Source organism: Nicotiana tabacum, chromosome 18, assembly GCF_000715075.1.
Source record: "Nicotiana tabacum cultivar K326 chromosome 18, ASM71507v2, whole genome shotgun sequence".
Taxonomy (NCBI): domain Eukaryota; kingdom Viridiplantae; phylum Streptophyta; class Magnoliopsida; order Solanales; family Solanaceae; genus Nicotiana; species Nicotiana tabacum.
Window position 1 is genome coordinate 71,011,796 of NC_134097.1, and position 19,083 is coordinate 71,030,878.

Sequence of the window (19,083 nt, forward strand, 5' to 3'; positions counted from 1 at the left end):
TAAGCAACTCTTCAAACAACTCAACTCAATCTACCATTGCTTAAGGAGATTCAAAATTAGTGTTGAATAAAGACTAAGTTTGCAACTTAAACTTGTAGCTCATTTATATAAATTCGGGCAGCATCTCCCCAGTAACAAGAGCCTCCTCCAATACCATATACCAACAACAATTACCAGAGAAATCCATCAATACCAATTATCAATAACAAGACACCATAAAACTACAACAAGTCATAACTATTTTACGACGAGCGACAAGCTCCAATTGGAATTTGTATATCCCTTATCATCCCTTATAGACTTTTTACTTTAAATTAATAGTATCATTAACATGATAATGAAGTCATTCATCAATAATTCCAACCTTATACCATATATCCATAACAAAGAAAATGATTCACAACTCCAATTATTCTTAATTAGCAACTTTATTCACTAGTTCATGTCTAGTTCATCCATTTAACTCAACCGATGTCAATATAACCTTAAGCACTTGTTGGAACACAATATAATTACCTCCTACAGTAGATGCAAGTCGAAATCTATATTATATTTAGCTTACAACAGCCCAACACACCCCAATCAATTCATACCAAAAACAACGACTATAGTAGTGTCCAACACCCCGAAAATATTACAAAGAATGACTAATCCATTATTTCACAAATATGTGGTATTTCTTCAAACCATTTATCCTCCAAAAACTCCATTAAATATCAGCAAAAGATAAAGCCCAAAAGCTACACGAAATAGCCCACAAAACAGTCCATTACAAATCAAATAACTCGAACTCACGGCTTCCGATCACCTTCCCGTGAGTTCTAAATATTATGAAATGAATTAATCAACCTTACTTGATATTTAAGAGCTTAAAACCAGAAATTAAGAATTTTCTTAACTATTAAATACCTTCCAACACTCAAACTATAAAGAAAAAGAAAGGTTATATAGCAATACTTACGTCGTGGGGATCGTTCTTGTGTTATTGCTTCGTGATTTCGTGCCCGGGATGATGGTATTATTTGAAACCCTTGTAGAGAGCTTAAAGGTGATGTTAGGGGTATTATTTGGTCGTGCTCTCTGGAAATATGCAGAAAGAGACGAGATAAAGGAGATAATCTCCATTTTGTTGAAAAGTCAAAAGGTGCTACTTGACACCCTATAATTGGCTCGTCTTCCAATGCTTATAACTTTTTATCCGGGTGTCGTATGAGCAAACGGTTAAGAGCGTTGGAAACTACATTCCAAGACCTTCAATTTGATATATAATATGTCCCAAAATGACCTCATATAGCATATGAAATTTATTACTCAAAAAGCTTCATTACAAGACAAATCCTTAGTCGGTTTTTTCGCAACTTAAATCCGATTTTTCTCAAACTTTATACTCCATATACAAATATCATATATAGTCATATCATGGCTTTAAACTCATTTAAATCATGATTAACAAGTCTCATATTTATCTTAACTTGCATAACACTTCGGCAAACCTTTCTTGTCCTTGTAGAAGGATTTCATCCTTTTTGAGTTTGCATTAGATAATCCTATAATGATAGTAACATCTGAAGTACGGGGTGTAACAACATGTACCCTTGTAAACATTTATCCTTGAATATTAACTCTCAAAGGCTTGCAAGAAAAAAATGGGATGTAACACCATTAAATCACTTTATATACTTTCCAAGAGGATCTCATTTCTGAGCTTACATCAACGGACTTACGACGTACTTTTCCGTACAAAAATATGGGTTGTAACATATAACTATGCTGCAACATTTAATTAAGGGTAGTTTAGTCACACTGTCTGTTTTTGTCTAGAATTTAGTATTTCTTTAATAGGTGTGTCCAAAGCAAATTGATCATTTATTGTGAACCGGAGGGAGTAGTAGGACTTTGGGAGAGGTGAGTCGTACTCCATCTATTTTAAGTATTTTATAATAATTTGAAAAAACATTTTATATGACTATTTCAATTTGAGAAGTCAATTTTTTCCCCCTCAAATTACAGTTCTTATACATTTTAAATCATTAAAAATGTAATTTTATAAAATTTCAATTAGTTTTAAAATATGTAAATCCTGTTTGTAAAATATTAATACCTGAGGCCCTGAAATAGTAGTATACAAACTTTGACTCTAGTAAACAGAATAAACTCTTTTTTTTCTCCTCCAATTAGGGACAAGAGGAAGCATTCGGAAGAGGGGTGGACCCGTAAATTTGCTCCCGCTCAGACGCGCAATGCCGCTTGCCCGGTGACCGCTATTTGCCCCGAGTATCGCTTACTTATCTCCTACTGTTTGATTTGTTTCGAAATCAATTCTACAAAATTTCAAATTTGTTACCTGTTTTATCCGATTCAATTTCTTGCTCATATATCGAATTAGCCTGCCGTATATACAAATAAACATGGCATCATCAGGTACCATGAACAAGATCGAGAGAGCACACCAGCGGTACAGGGAAGGCAAATACGCGGAAGCCCTGGGTTTTTATACAGACGCGCTTTCTTTGGCCAAGACCAAGTCCCAAAAGATCGCTCTCCACAGCAATCGCGCTGCTTGTTTCCTCAAACTTCACGATTTCAAAAAGGTCAGATCTTTCATCGATAATTACAAAGCAGAAATATGTTGAATTCGATATAAAATACTCGAAACCTCAAATCTTGATACTCCTACTTTGGAACCTGATGCTTTCAGCTTTCAAATGGGAACTTCTTGCTGGTATGGTTCGTGATAGTAAATGGTTGCTCTTTTGGGAAATTGCTTGTTACTGAATTCAGCATGACTATAAAGTTTTTCCTTTTCAGTAATAACATAGTGCAAATGATGCGAAAAAGGATTAATTACGAAACGAAACTAGCATATTGGTTTTCCTATTAGAAACATCCAAGTAAGCTTGGACGTTTACTTTTTTATTTTAGGTTTTCCCTATATAAGAATGTAATATCATACTGAAATATCAAGGATATAAGTTAGCTGAAGGAGAGAAGATCGGTCAGTCTCCCTTTTGGTAAACTGCTAAAGTGATGATGGTACTAACAATGAGAGCCAGTATTCCAACAGTCTATCAGATATATATATACATATATAGGGCCTGCTTTCTGTGCAAATTTTTTATTGAAAAGTTGAGCACTCTTTCTGTAGTTTGTGTTGTTGAAGTATACTGTATTTTCTGCTTGGTGCTATTAGGAAGATAAAATAGGTAGGATTAGCATTATCTCTCTTCAGCGCTTGTTTTAATCCTATTGTTGGGTGTTGCCTTGTGCTGCAGGCAGCGGATGAATGTACGTTGGTGCTTGAACTAGATCAAAAACACACAGGTGCGCTGATGTTGCGCGCTCAAACCTTAGTCACCCTCAAGGAGTACCATTCAGCACTTTTCGATGTCAATAGGCTGATTGAATTGAATCCATCATCAGAAATGTATCAAAATCTTCATGCCCGTTTGAAGACACAACTGGTAGTCATTTTGCTTTTTTGTTGCGTTTCCTTTTTATATTTGTTTTTAACTTTTTTACCAGCTCCCGTCTATGTCTCTGCATATGGCTTAACTGTATATTAGCCTGTGTTTTTTCAACAATGTATTTGTTTGTTTTCATTTACTTTAACAAAATGTCATAATTAAAGCATTCGTCCTTGCTATCTTTGGGGGAATCAACCACTAAATTAAGACAGAGTTGAGGCATAAGTTAGTCAAGCAAATGAATGGACTCTCATTATATCCTGGTTTTCATACAGCTATTCATAAATTGAGTCACCATAGGGTCTAGTTTAAGTGCTCATATAGAGTAATGGTTTCATGATTCTTTGTTCCGGGCCAAAAGAGTTCAAGGGTATACAAGATTGTTTTCCTTGCCATCTGTCCCTTTTTACAGATTGTAATTTGAGACGTTTCTTCTTTCGTTCAAGGAAAGTCACTTGCTCCAATACCTGAAGCTGAAGTAGAGCTTGAAGAAGATGAGAATGAAGATGAGGAAGAACAATGTACTAATAAAGAAACCAATGAAGGTGGTGTAGGGAAAGATGACAGAGATGTCATGGCAGCAACTACAGGAGAAGCTGAGTCTGGAACTGTCGAACTGACAACTGAAGTTGGTGATGTTCAAACAGCTGAAAAATCATCTGAACAACAGTTCACTAGCTGGGAAGCAATCCCACAGCCAAAGGGACATTCACGGCTAGACTATTCTAGATGGGACAGGGTGGAAGATGAGTCGAGTGAAGATGACGATGATGACGATGACGACGACGACGAGGAGGATTCTCAGCCGCAATTTAGATTCCGTGTCAAGACTATTGGTGTGCGAGCTGTTAAGTAAAATGAAAAAAATATTTAATGCAAGTTGCATAAATTGGACAACAGCATTCTTTATTGTTTCATACGAAGAGAGCTGAAAGCCTATTCAGATTAGAATGATGGTAACTTGTTTCATTCAGCATCATGTGTGGAAGTCTCTGGTAGGCTCTATTCCTCGAGCCACTAATTGAAGCTCCAGGTCATGTTGATAGTTGCTTTTTCTGTGAGCACAGAAACAATGTACATCTTATATGAAGTGATTGAGCAACAGAAAATGAGATAATCGCTGGCCAGAGTGAGATTCGTGTTGCTTCTGGCAGTGTTACTTCGACTCTATAGTGCTATTTTGATTGGTTCCCTATGTCTGAAGACTGGTGTCCATGCTGCTGGCTGTACAGTCTCCTTTGGTGGTGTGAATGTAGATTTACATCTTTGGATGCATGATTCTGCTGAATGAATGATATGCAAAACCGCCATAATGCTCTCTTTCCTATTTCATGGCTACCAATAGATCAAAGGTCAGCAATAGGAAGAGGAACATGCCTTTTCTTTTCTTTTTTCTTTTTTGGGGGTTATGTTGTATCTTTTTACATTAGCAAATGATTCATATTTTGTACATTGTTAATGAATCATGAATTATAATGCTCCCGTTAAATTACTAATAATATCCGCAGACAGCTTTGAGTAATAAGCTCTCTCCCTTTTACCTCTTTAGTTCAGAGTATACTTGTCAAGAATTAGGGTGGAATGTTGGCGGTAGTCATTAGTCTCTTAGTCTTATCAGTAGTACTAGTACTATATTTGTATTTTTTTTCTTATTGCTGGTTCTTTATATTACATGTTGTGCCATTTGTTCCTATTATATTGTTGTTGCTACAGTTTGTTCCTTTATTTTCACTGTTCCTTGAGTCGAGGCTCTATCGAAAACAAACTCTTTACTTTTGCGTACACACTATCCTCCCTAGACCCCACATATGGTATTGTTGTATTCTCCTTCACCTAGGAATCTACTCTTTCAGCCTTTTTCTGCAATTCAGATAGATCGAAGAGTTAAATTCTAGGCGCATCATGCCATATTTTAGATGAATGGACTTTGTTACCCTTCTCTAGTAAGCTATAAATAGATGGGCTAAAGACTAACAATACTAACAAAGAGAAGAAAAAGAAATCAAGTTGAAGTGGCAGCATGAGTTGAGTTTACGCGGATTCTACTGTTTTTGACAAAATCTAAATGCATGTCTTTCGGAGTATGTGCTAAGTTTGTGATTTGATTTAATTTTTTCTTACAATTGATTCAATTTTATCTCTAATTCAAGTTATGTAAATGAAACTAATTGAAGATTGGGGTTGATTGCAATTTTACCCTATTTCTTTAGGTATAAAGTGCAAATCTCCTGACCAACCCCTTCCCCTCCCCCCCCCACCCGCCCGCGTTCACGAGCCAAAAAAAAAAACATTATGTGTTGGGGAATGTAGGCTAGAGCTACACGAGTTATTATTGGTCTCTCTATTTCATTTATCTGTTTCAAATAAAATAACATTTATTTAATTAAAAATAGTTTAGTATGAGAAAAAGGCATAGATCTGAAAAGGTCTTTCAGCTCCAGTCTGGGGCCTGCGCCCAACACGGACCCAAAGAGAAAAGGACCCCAAAATCTTTGGAGGGAAATCCAATAAAATTTCAAACCCAGAAATCAGGTCCCTTTTAGAAGCAAAATGAAAAAAAAAGAAAAGAAAAAGAAAGTATAAAAAGAGAAAAAACAAAGAGAGAACATCGTGGAGCAAACGTCGTGACGCATATTTCCTCCATTCCAAACCCTTGGAGAGGATTTCTCTTCAGTTTCAGAAATTTAGGGTTTGGAAATTCGGAATATGTCGGAGAGTAGCAGCCGGAGTGGCGGGCCGGACTTTCACCTCCCCGATGAAATACTTTCGGTCATTCCGACAGACCCGTATGACCAATTGGATGTAGCCCGGAAGATCACCTCTATGGCAATCGCTTCTCGTGTTACAAATCTGGAGTCTGATATGGGTAGGCTCCGTCAAAAGATTCACGACAAGGATCGCGTGATCCTCGACCTCGAAGACAAGGTCTCTCAGCTCGAGCAGGCCTGTCGCGCTGCCGAATTGCGATTGAACACCACTCTCCAAGATAATGTATTAAAAAAAAATCTTTTCTTTTATTCTCCTAGCTTTTGCTTTTCATTTCCATTTAAACGGGAATTATTATTTTTTGTTTTTGCTTTTTTGGGAATAAAAAAGGTGAAACTTTCCAAGGAGAGGGATTCTTTGGCTTTGGCTGCAAAGAAGCTTGGTCGCGACTTAGCAAAGGTTATATTTCTTTTGTTTCTTATTCGAATTCTCCTGGTGAATTCTTTGAATTGTTTTCAGTGTTATCTTATGGTTTTTGTTTATCTGTATTATGCTTTAGCCTTGCTTTAGAAGAATCCTCTTACTTGATTTCAGCTAAAATTGTCATATTATACTGCTAACTACTGCAAGCGACTGTGACAAGTGTTTCCCTAATAAGTCATACATATTACTCTTAATTTGCTCTCTAATTTAATTGCTTTTCTGCTTTATATGCTTTTGGTTCCTTCACAGTGCTTTTCTCCTGGTATTGCGGTAGTGTTCCTATCTTCCCTTTAAGGAATGAATAATGTATGTGGAAAATCTTAGGCACTATTTATCTGTTATTTCCATTGAGCTGCATAAACTTACTTTTCTTTCTTTCAACAGTTGGAGACCTTTAAAAGGCAATTGGTGCAGTCTTTGAGTGATGATGACTCATCTGTAAGATTACATAATCTTCTAGTTTTTGGGCATTTCTTTATATTATTGAGAGGGTAACAAGAATTTGCAAAAAGAAATTTTGGGTATAACCTTTTTTTTTATTAGGTAAATAAAATTTTAAAATGTTTGGGCACAAAAACACAAAAAGTAGGAATCCTACAAAAATTATTTTGGGTATAATATTTAAAATTCCTAAACAGGAATGAGTGTTATTTCCAATTGACGTGTAGGACCGTACAAAAACTTGAGGCACAATCTTTTCCTTTTAGAACATCTGTTTCCCTTTAAGAATTATCCTCTCTTCTTTATCGACTATGGCGATCCTTTTTCTATCTTGGCAGCAAGCTGAAACTGTTGATATTGGCACTTACGATCAATCTGTTCACAAGTCATATCCTGTAATAGGTAACTTTAGCATTGCCTTTATTAATTTGTCCTTGATTTTGTTTGCTTTTCATGTTCAAGATATTATCTGAGTTGCTTCATCAAGCTTGGAGACCTGATGTTTTGAATTTAATCTTGATAATTCTATTTGCAGAGGAGGTGAATGGCTACACAATGCATCATTCTTTCAGTGGGTCTATGGATGGCAGAGGCAGTTACGATGATGGTATTTGACTCTACTTTTTTTTTACATGATAATTTTAGAATGTAGCAAAAGCTGTTTAATTTCTATTCATATTTTTCTTTTTGTATCCAGCCTCAAAGCAAGCTGTGCAAAGATTTTCCATCCCTTACATAACACCACGGCTTACTCCAACTGACACTCCAAAAACAACTTCTGCTAGTGTATCCCCCAGAAGATTTTCTGCTGCTGTATCTCCTCAGAGGACGTCTGGCAGCAGCACTCCAACAAACCCTCAATTTCAAGGCCGAGGTTCAATGTCATCGTTCTATCCTTCGAGTCAACAGTCCTCAGCAGCTAACTCTCCTCCAAGGGCACGCGCAAAACCAGGTTCGTTAGCTCTGCTAATGTTACTGCTTCAGCTGTGCACTTCTGTCGTCACACATACAAGGGAACTTTTCTTTGCATGAGATGCAAACGTGTGTTGCAACCAATGTTTTTATTACATTCACAAGTTCACTTACATTTAAGAATGATTCTATACACATGTGACAACATATTCAGCTGCCTTTTTATTTAGCTAATATCATATTCATTCGAATAAATCATTGTGGTACTGATTAGTGCATGTGTGAATTGTCAGCTCAAACTCCTCGAGTTGATGGGAAGGAGTTCTTCCGTCAAGCCAGGTATCTATTTTTTGTTTTCAACTTTTGTTCTGTTTGAATTTATTGAGTAAAAGATCTTTCACCTGATGATCAGCATATTGTTGATTCAGGAGTCGTCTGTCTTATGAGCAGTTCAGTGCATTTCTAGCTAACATAAAGGAATTAAATGCTCAAAAGCAATCTCGCGAGGTGAATAATATAATCTTAGTTATGGTAGAGTATCCTGTATAACCTTGTAATTTTGTTCAATATCTAAATGCTTTTCTGCTTTTCCTTTTTGTCCATTATAATATTCCAGGAAACTTTGAAAAAAGCAGAAGAGATTTTCGGGACAGATAACAAAGATCTCTATCTATCATTCCAAGGGATGCTTAACCGCGGAGTTCACTGAAAGTACGTAAAATCTGGGGTATATATGATTTCCCATATTATGGTAGCTCAAACATTTAATTAACAGAAGTCCTAGCTTAGTGGCTGTTGTTTTGCGTGTGTCTAAAGTTGACCGATGGGCATGTGGAACTCGTGGAGCTGTGCTCCAACTTGAGGTACAGATCGGCAATCATCAACTGAGAAATCTTTCGAGCGTTAAACCTTCTGGAAGCGCAAAGAATTCGGATTGTTGTAGATTATGCTAGACTATGAGCCAATGCTCTCAAGTTTGACTTTTCACTAGCTCATGGGTGCATGCTGTAAATTATTCCCTTTTTTGTTTTTCTCCTCCACTTTAGTTTTTCATTTTAGATTTTTACCATCACAGTGTGGTGAGAGGAGCGAGTGGTGCCAGCAGATGGTTGAATCAATTTTGAGGTGGGTTTCCTTCCGTTGATCCTCTTTCTTTCATTTGCACATGGATAGAAGAAACGTATCTGCAGTATTGACACAACTGATATCATGCGGTCATTAATATGTAAATTGAAGGACTATTGATTTTTAGCATCCAGAACTAGCAGTGAAAACTTTGATGTTGTAGTTGTATATCTACTCTAAGAATTTAATTCAACACAGTCTGTTTGGAAGTATGTAATTGAATTGCAGGAATGTATGGTCATATCTCTGAACCTTGTATCGCACATTGGTATTTCTTAAATTTGTTTTTTCTCCTCTTGTCGTCGGAATGAATATGACTCCCCCCTCCCAATTGAAGTTAAAAGATAATACAATCCCAAGCGCAAGAGCTAGTGAATCTAAATAGTTTTAAGTTCATATGTCCTGGGAATTGAGTATTCCTGGCTGGGATACAACTTGTATCAGATCCTCTACTGTCAATACTATTTGGATTATATTGGTGTTGAATGAAAAAGGTAGCATTTGCATGTGGACTGGTAAAGCAGTTGATCCTTACTTTTGACAAGATAGGCATGCCTTGATAATAGCGTGCAAAGAATTGGATACATGTACATCAAAGTCTGGACAAATCGACGAACCAAAGGATCTCAGATTCTCAAGATTGCTTAGCTAGGGAAAACAAAAGCTAGTGCTCTGTTAAATCGTCTCCACCAAAAGAAAGGTGGCACTCTTTTAGGATCGATGTTAAATCAATGGATTAAACTTTATTAAAGTAGAAAAATGTGACCCAAAATCTGCAGCTATCTTATACTCTCATTTAACAAGATTTCTTCCTTTTTCTTGTTCAAAGAAAGAAAGGAATAAAAACATGTATTCCATGAACAAGCAGTGAATTTTTCTACGAGATCAATAGTAGCTGTAAAGAGAAAGGCTAGAAGGAACAAGAACTAGTCAAAGAGTCAAATCAAAAGGGATCAAATCCTTGTGCTAGATCGAATGGCACTTGTTTGTAGTACATGATTAATGAATAGTAAAATGTTTACATCAGAATGGATTTACTTACAAAGCATATATATGGCTAGGCAATTTGGAGCATAACTGGCCGGTCCCAACTTTCAACTTGTTCTTGATAGTGTCTTCTTTTCCAAAGGATAGCAAGCCCTGAAATCCTAGCACCTGATACTTGGCGCTTTTCATTTTTGGTATCGGAATTTTTTACTGCTTGCTTTTTGCGGCAAATAGCCTGGTAATGAAAGATAATATTTTTCCTCTCTTGCCGTTTTATTTTGTTTTCTCTTTTTTGGTATTCGGAACAGATTCTTATATCCATTTTGATTCTTTTCTAAAATTACATACACGTGTTGTTGTTTCCACCTTTAACTATTGAGTATTACACTCTTACATTATGACAATTGTTTCCTTGCGCTGGTAATCCACATCTAGTAACTTAAAATTTGGGATCTACTTCGTTTTAGGAGTGTTCATGTGTAGAGTTAGCAAAAAGAGATATACTTAATTATCCTAATTCAGAATCACCCATGCTTGCATCATATTAGACTATATATCTCTTGGTGAGCGATCCTTTCCTAGACTATGCATGAACATGATATGCTTCGTGCACCGCAATGCTTTCTAACTTGATAGCACATATGACATGCATGACTTAAGTCTAATTCCATGCAGCTTAGTTTTATGGTTTGGTTAACGTGAACGAATGCTCTTATGTATGTAAAAAGAGGAAATGAACACCAAAGTGAATTAAGATATACAGTACTGAATGATATCCAAAATCAAAAGATGGGCATATATAAAAGAACTTTGTGCATGATAGGTATATATTGTACGTTGATAAATCTTGGGCTAGACCCATGTGTTAGATTCTAAGCCTATACAATAGGTCAGATCTTCACTAGTTAGAAGCAAATTAGTGCTAAGCTTTTCAACAGCATCAGAATAGTAACCACATGAGGCCCTCTCTTTTGGTCTTCAGCTTTTGTTGTTTGAGTTGCCACAAGGATTCCTTTTCAAGACTTGAGTAGTATATATTTTTCTGTTCGATCACTTTCACTAACACATTCGCCCTAGCAACCCGCTTGCATTGCTTCTTTTTTTTTTTATCTTTTTTTTTCTATCTTGACCACTTTTTGCATGCACTATTAACAAATTGATACCTTAATGGAATTTTTATGCAGCTTATATATGTTGCTTAACCCAAACCTTTTAATGTAACGCTTCTAAAATTATACCTATATCCAGGGGCGGATCAACATTGTCTGCTATAGTTACATGTGAACCCAGTAGTTTTTGCTACGATCCAATATATGTATTAGGAAATCTACATAAACGTGAAATCTTGGACCTATATTAAGAACGATAAAGAGTTTGATATGTTCCTCTACTATTAACAATTGTTTAAAAATGTCCTTTGTTATACTATTTGGCCGCTTAAGTCCCTACCGTTATACTATCACACAAATATACCCCTAATTTTAACGGAGTGCCACTTGGCAGCTCAGGACCAAAATGACTCACCCTCTGTTTTAATAGCAGGATCCAATTAAAACCAACAGCTAATTTTTTACCCATGCATTACCCGACCCAATTTGCTCAACTTTGGGTTTTTTTCTTTTAAAAAAATTCAAAATTAAAGAACATCTCCATACATCTCCAACTTTCCTTGAATCCCTAGTCCTTTAGATGGATTATCCACAATAATAAATGGATGAGATTTGGAACAGCAACCAAAGCAACCTCCGTTCTGTTCAAATTCGGGTTTATTTGCATATCCAAAGCTTTGTAGCTTGTTCTTTCATGGTGGCTTCAATTTTTTTTCCTAATTTTTTTATCACCAATTACTTTTTTTGCTCAATCAGATTTATGCCTCACGTCTCCTTTAAAAAATACTGTCACAAATTTATAATTCCAAAGCAAATCGGTTTTCAATTTTTTTTTAACAATTATACCTGAAAATTGTGAAAAACCGAGAGTAGTTATGCTTTCTGATCTTTCTTTCTTCTTTTTATGGCATTTTTCGAAGACCTTAATTAAAAAAATGTGGAATCTCACAAACCTAATTTCTAACCATGAGATATTATTTTTTCATTTTGGTTGGAGTGAGAAATAAATTGAAGAAATTTCCTTTTCTTTGAAAAACAAGGAAAATAAAGATGTTCTAGAGCATGGAATTACTTCTTTTTTCTGATTGTTGAATCGATCAAGTGGTGAAACATGGAGCTTAATGGTAAAAGTTGGTATGAAGAAGATGAAAATGGCGGTATTAGGCCAATTTGTCGTGAACCGTGGACAGAATTTGATGCACATGGGTCGGGTAATGGGCAAAAAATTAGGTGTGGATTTTAAATGGATCTAGCTATTGAAACAGAGGGTGAGTCCTTTTGTTCCTGAGCTCCCTCGTGGCACTCTGTAAAATTAGGGGTATATTTGTGTGATAGTATAACGGTAGGGACTTAAACGGCCAAATAGTATAACGAAGGACACTTTTAAACAATTGTTAATAGTAGACGGACATATCAGACCTTTTACCGTATTAAGAAAAATATACTTGATATATAATAAGAAATCTATGGAGATATATATTAAAAAATCTACAAAAATATTTGTACTACATAAATACTTGACGAAGAACCTAATTATTATTACATACAGGATAACTTGAGATTGCTATAAGAACCCATAAACTTTAAATCTTGAATCCCTCTCAGCCTACATGCTTCAAACATGAAGAAAGTTTTACTATTCATGAAACACTCTTTCTTTTTCTGTTTTAATTATTTTTCCTTTAAAGTTTGGACATTAAATTTATTCACCTTTTCTGTGAAATAAGCAACTGATTTAGAAGTGACTCTCATGATTTCCCATGCTATCAACGACACTTCTCCATTAATTTAAGGCCTTTGTACTGTTCTAATAAAGTTTCCGTTAAGAATTCTGTGTATTTCTTGCGCACTATATGTTCGTTAATAAATAGCAAAAAATTGGAGAGAAAATGGAAAATTTCGCAGAGAAGAGAAGAATCTTCTTCTTTTCTCCCTCTGGTAAAAGGCTACCCCACTATGTGCATTAAACTGTAGCAATGTATTCAAATCAATGTTCCATAATGGGTAACTATAGTGCTTCAACATTAACTTAATTCTATTTGTAATAATGACTCTTCATAAGTAATACAACGGAGTATTAGGTATTTCAATTCAAATTATATCACAGAATTAGAACGGAAGAAGTATATTGAACCTCCTCACCATATATAATTGAATGCATGAATTAGAATCATGGCATGAATATTTTAATTAGAAGCCTATTAGAAAGCAATTTAAATGACAATTTGTAGGTAGTAATTAGACTAGACCAGTAGATTATAGAATGTGAATGAACTTTTTTTAAAATTTGTGCAAGGAAGCAAACGAGAAAGTATTTCGCTCTTTGTGGAGAAAGTTTATTTCGCTTTCAAAGACTTAATGTGTATTGCACAACAAATCATAGAATATAAGTGGAAAAAAGTTGATTATCATAAATCACAATACTCAGATGTCAAGCTCAATGGTACTTATATATTATCAGGAATAAACAAATAAAATACTACTAGAAATTTGGAATTTAGCGACCAAAATTTTGCGACCAAACTTAGTCTGTCCAGATTAGCGACCAAAGTTGGTAGGTAAAAGGGAGAAAAATATTTTATATTTATTTTATATAAATTACCGACCAAAGTTGATCTGTAAAGTGGTCAACAGGTTGACCCAGATAGTCAGTATTGTGTAGTCAAAGAAAATTTTATATTACCGACCAACTTTGGTCGGCAATGTGGGACCCAGTTAAAAAATTTTAATAGTTATATTATTATTTAAAATATTTTATAAAATATAAAGAAATCTTATTTAAAATTACCGACCAAAGTTGGTCGATAATACAGAGGAAGCATTTACCGACCAACTTTGGTCGCTTTTTTTTAATATCTGGAAAGTAACCGGCCAACTTTGGTCGGTTATGTGATCAACATTGGTCAAAATTTAAATCACTTTTGTATTTACTATCTGAATTATATAAAAGATATCCGTTAATATTTTTGTAATACAAGGGATGAATACACTAATATATACTATAACATGTTATATATGTAGTTAAAGCAGTACAACGAAGCGTGTTATATATATATATATATAGGTGAGACGTTTTATTTTTAATATTCAACGATGCATCTAAGTAAGTTATAAGTCGACGGATCAATTTACAAACAGATATATTTGATGATAAATTATATATACTAATTAGGATCTTCACAAGTCTATCAATCCCTAAAAGAATCTGACCCTTATCTATATAGATATAGATATAGGTGAGACGTTTTGTTTTTAATATTAAACGATACATCTGAGTAAGTTATAAGTCGATGAATCAATTTACAAACAAATATATTTGATGATAAATTATATATACTAATTAGGACCCTTCTTGACACCGTCTTTTAGATGAAAGTTCATCAAACGGTGATGATAAATTTGTACAAAACACTCATTGACTTATATATATACTTTGAACTAGACAAATAGAACTGGTCCTGGACTAGTTGTAATAAGTATTAACTTGGTTTTGAATTTTTTAGTTCTATTGAACTTTAATTTATTAGTTTTAATGTATTTATTGAATTGTGTTGTTGTTGTTGGCATAAAATGCTTGTTTAGAAATTTTGGTATGCTGGCAGGTGGTGTAGCTGCCAAAACAGGCCTTTTATGCCAAAATTAAAACCCAAGAAACCTACCAAAGTTGGTCAGTATTTAATTTTAAAAAAAAAATTCTTCTGATTAGCGACCAAAGTTGGTCGCTTAATCTTTAAAAAAATAAAAAATTAATAATTACCGACCAAAGTTGGTCGGTTAATGAACAAGGATTACCCAGATTTCACATTTACCGACCATCTTTGGTCGCTAATTTTTAAATTTTAATTTTTTAAAAAAATATATTTTTTAATATACCGACCAACTTTGGTCGCTAATCTTTAAATTTTAATAATTAATAATATAACATAATTTACATACACCGACCAACTTTGGTCGGTAAAATTAAATTATTAAAATTTGTTACCGGCCAAAGTTGGTCGGTATGTGCTTTAAATTGCACAGCTAGTCCTTTTACCTTTGAGATCAATTTTGGTCGGTAATTAGCGACCAATTTTGGTCGATATACAAAAGCGACCACTAAAATAGCGATCAAGACTGTTTGGACGGATTTTGGTTGGTATTTTGCATAAAAAAAAATCAAAGTTGATCGCTTTTTGTGGTCGCTAAAATCCAGATTTCTAGTAGTGAAACTGGAAATGGGGAAAAAAAGGAAAAGGTAAGAGACAAGAAACATAGAGAATACGGCTAGAGCAAGTTGCGTAAAAGCTTTAGTAGCTATAAATAGTTAAGGGCATGCACAAAATCCATATTGACAAACCAAGCCAAAATTGACTGACATTAAACATCACTAAAGAAAGGGTTATTATTAGCATACGAAATTTCTTGAATGGCTTTCACTCCTCAGTACTATAGCCACCTCTTTTCCAATGAATTCAACTCTTCTTTCCCTGCAGGCGAAGGCGTTAGCGCCTTACAAATATGTAATACCCAAGTAACCCCATCATCGGTACTTTATGATAATAATATTGAGGCGCAGTTACTCAACATTAATTCACTGCCTGATCATTATGTCCCTCCATCAATTTCAAATTCAATGATGATGCCATGGTTCCCTGAACGACTTGGCGTAGTTTCAGACATGACCGTGCCGGCGCTACTACCGGCGCCGGCTTCCTCTTCTGATACGTTTTCTAGCGAGTATTCTTTGAATAATACTACTCATCACGTTTATGTAGCCGACCAGCATGAGGCTTGTGAATCTTGTTGGGATGAAACTACTGGTTTGGATCATCACTCCAGCTTCTGGTCCCGTTGTCCTGTCGCTACCTCCAATAATTGGGTACATTTCCGGACGTCGTCGTTTGCTTCCTGTATTTTATTTTTTTGAACTATCAACTCATTATCCAAAAACTTAAGCTAGAGAGTATATTTTTATTTACTTAATTATTATGTTTTCAAAACCTAGGCTTGATTTTTTTTATGAGATGGCACTCGTGAATTTATTTAATTGAATGGCAGTGAGACTCGAATCCAAGATTCTCGCTCTGTACGAAAATCTGCATGTTAAATTGTGTGAATGTGACGGTCAACTCATCTAAAAGTTTAAGCTATTAAAGCAAGCTTAAGTTTATCTACTTGATCATATGCCTTGAACATATTTCTCATAGATCACACACAAATTACCTGGCTAGTCTAATATTTTATGCATGGAAAGTTAACAAAACAAAGAAAATACTTTAAGTTTCAGCTAAGAGACTTAAACAGATTTATAAATTGTTGTTGTCAGGGGCCTCAAAGGGAGACAAGCCCAAAAGTCAAAGAAACGCCAGCAATGAAGATCGGAAGGTATTCAGAAGAGGAGAGGAAGGACAGGATTCTCCGATATCTTAAGAAAAGAAATCAAAGGAACTTCAACAAAACCATTAAGGTTTCAACATCTCTTTCTTTTTACATATGCATGTGTTAATATAATATAAAGTTTTACATATGATTAGTTCAATCTACTGCTACTTTTTGTGAGCATTAATTACGTTATATCCGGGCATGCAGTATGCTTGTCGCAAAACCCTAGCCGACAAACGTGTTCGAGTTCGTGGAAGATTTGCTAAGAATAATGAAGTATGCGATGATGAGAAAGGGATTAATGATAATTACCATGGACCCAAGGATGTACGCTATGATAATCCGTTCCAGGTTAGTTTGCATTTTTGACACACTTTCTTTATTACTCGGTTTCAAAAAGAATAATACATTTATATATTTGAAATAATTCAACTTTATACTTTTCATTTGACCAATTTTGTAGCCATGCAAATTAAAAGCTACATAAGAACTCTTACCCTTTAAGTTTTACTACAAATATCAAAAGTCTTTTTTTTTCTTAAACGATGTGTATAGTCAAACCATGTCACCTAATTGAAACAAAGAGAGTATTTTACTTAACAATCGATCTTTGTCTTCTCTGCCTAAATGTTTTCGACGAGTCTCATTATTCGTTTCTGTTTATTGTTTTTGCAGATAAAACATCCTGATCAGTGTGAAGAGAATTGGTTAGAAGAGGCTATCACAAATCTTATGTATATACCTTATATAGGTAGCTCCTATGATCATGGAGGAATGTCAGTCGAACGTTTCATGAGCTGATGTTCAGCCATTTGTTTATTAAGTTACTAAAACAGTTTATGTATTAAGTATTACTTAGAAGTATCATTTCCATCTAGATAGTTAAGGTCCACTTCTTTAATATAAACAGTTCATCCCCCTCAAAACGAATGATGGCACAAAACATATATACTACTAGTCTCTCTTTTTGACATAGTGAAAATATTGTACCAATTGGCTACACTTCTCACTTGGAAATTTGATCGTAGAATCAAAATTATATTTCATGGTTTCGATAGCGTTCATTCTATAAAGGGTCTTTGATAGTGAGTAGATTTACTCTATGCATGTGTTAGATTGGGATGCGGTAGGTACTCGATGGAATAGTCTAAGTGTACCGTGTACGCAAATAAGTCCAAACACCACTGTTAGAAAAAAAAATAGAATTATTTTTTAAATAAAGCGACTCTAATTGGCTATCTTAAAGTTCAATATAGCTCTACGCAAATTAAGCACGTCATTAACATCTGAAATCTTCGTATATCCTAATTAAGCAGCACTAATTAAAAGGTTGCTGGCTTTATATTATATATACTCCAGTTATATGCCTAATGCGTCTATGTGATCCAAATAGTAGATTATAACAAAATGTAGTAAGGAAAAAAGAAAAGCTTATATAGGTAGAATCTAATTAAAATTAAAGTTTCAGGCTTTGATTACCTTAAAGAATCAAAACTTTTTTTCAACGTTAGCATCAATGCTCTTATCCAGCGATTATTGGCAGTCATTGGTGTGTTGCCTAGTTACTTTTGTAAGGTACCGTTATAGCATCTTGTGGTACTTACCAAGAAAGACTATCATCATTATAACGTTGAAGGGAATTTTATACTCTAGCTTGCTTTCTTTGAAAAAGATGGACAGGCTTGATAAAGAGAAGAAAAGAATAAGGGAAGAGAAAACTTGGACAATAAGGAATAATTTTAATTTCTTTCGACATATTAAGTACAAATAATATGAATATATATATCTAAGAGCTGATATGGTGTTTTGTTCTTTATTCTTCTGGACTAGAGTTTAGATTAGGAAGCATTTTTATCAGATGAACGTGCATGCGACAAAGAACAAGTTGTTTCATGATGTTTATTACAGCCACGGCTGGAACATTTGGACTTCATCACAACAATGAAATTCTACGTGTGATTTACTTATATACATCACTAAGTAAATTTATTTTTTCAACTAGCAATAAGTTAACTTAAAATATATTTGCAAGTAACCTTCCGTCAGATTGCCCTATTGAGTAATGGGAAGCGGGCTAGTCCCCGAAAAGGTCCCGCTCGTAAGTTCCTTTGTCGTTGGAAAAAAAAAATTCTTTTGATTTTTAGATTCTAAATTCTTCCTTTTTTTCTCTCATGAACTATATTTTTAGAGAAATGACGTGCTGGTGCAGGCCAATGTACTGGCGAAAGATCAAGCTATTGCTTATAGAAGCGATTATGAGTATCTAAAATTTAAATTACTGTTAAGAATTTCAGCATTAAACTCATTATATATAGAGAGTGATTATGAGTTTATATCTACTATTTTTACGATTTTAATAAATTTTTACACCGCGTAAAAAGTTATGGGTTCAATTGAACCGGTAGTAAACCACTACATCCGCCTCTTATCGCTTAGAGCTAAAGGATCCTTAGTTCCCCAAGGCTAAAGTGAGTTTTTTTTTGGGGGGCTAAAAA

General features: G+C 34.8%; 3 protein-coding genes across 7 annotated transcripts; all 3 read left to right on the forward strand.

Annotated features, from left to right (window-relative positions):
- The first annotated feature begins 2,137 nt into the window (after positions 1-2,137).
- On the forward strand, positions 2,138-4,986 carry LOC107822171 (uncharacterized). 2 transcript variants are annotated; one of them, XM_016648677.2, is made up of 4 exons: positions 2,138-2,274; positions 2,422-2,591; positions 3,273-3,461; positions 3,916-4,465. In XM_016648677.2, the coding sequence occupies exons 2-4, from the start codon at positions 2,427-2,429 to the stop codon at positions 4,318-4,320; spliced, it is 759 nt and encodes a 252-aa protein (XP_016504163.1). In that variant the 5' UTR covers positions 2,138-2,274; positions 2,422-2,426; the 3' UTR covers positions 4,321-4,465. The 2 variants fall into 2 exon arrangements, with proteins under 2 accessions (XP_016504163.1, XP_016504162.1); XM_016648676.2 differs by having other exon boundaries at positions 2,177-2,591; positions 3,916-4,986.
- Positions 4,987-5,861: 875 nt separating this feature from the next.
- On the forward strand, positions 5,862-9,424 carry LOC107822173 (uncharacterized protein At4g15545-like). Of its 4 annotated transcripts, XM_075236974.1 has the most exons (10): positions 5,862-6,455; positions 6,561-6,629; positions 7,038-7,091; positions 7,433-7,496; positions 7,630-7,701; positions 7,792-8,046; positions 8,300-8,345; positions 8,435-8,513; positions 8,623-8,717; positions 8,823-9,424. In XM_075236974.1, exons 1-9 carry the CDS (start codon positions 6,171-6,173, stop codon positions 8,713-8,715), a joined length of 1,017 nt encoding a protein of 338 aa, XP_075093075.1. In that variant the 5' UTR covers positions 5,862-6,170; the 3' UTR covers positions 8,716-8,717; positions 8,823-9,424. The 4 variants fall into 4 exon arrangements, with proteins under 4 accessions (XP_075093075.1, XP_075093074.1, XP_016504165.1 ...); XM_075236973.1 differs by having other exon boundaries at positions 5,864-6,455; positions 8,623-9,424; XM_016648679.2 differs by having other exon boundaries at positions 6,038-6,629.
- A 6,131-nt stretch (positions 9,425-15,555) lies between these two features.
- On the forward strand, positions 15,556-17,632 carry LOC107822174 (uncharacterized). The gene is made up of 4 exons (XM_016648683.2): positions 15,556-16,085; positions 16,533-16,673; positions 16,796-16,939; positions 17,264-17,632. The coding sequence occupies exons 1-4, from the start codon at positions 15,633-15,635 to the stop codon at positions 17,387-17,389; spliced, it is 864 nt and encodes a 287-aa protein (XP_016504169.1). The 5' UTR covers positions 15,556-15,632; the 3' UTR covers positions 17,390-17,632.
- The last annotated feature ends 1,451 nt before the right edge of the window (positions 17,633-19,083 follow it).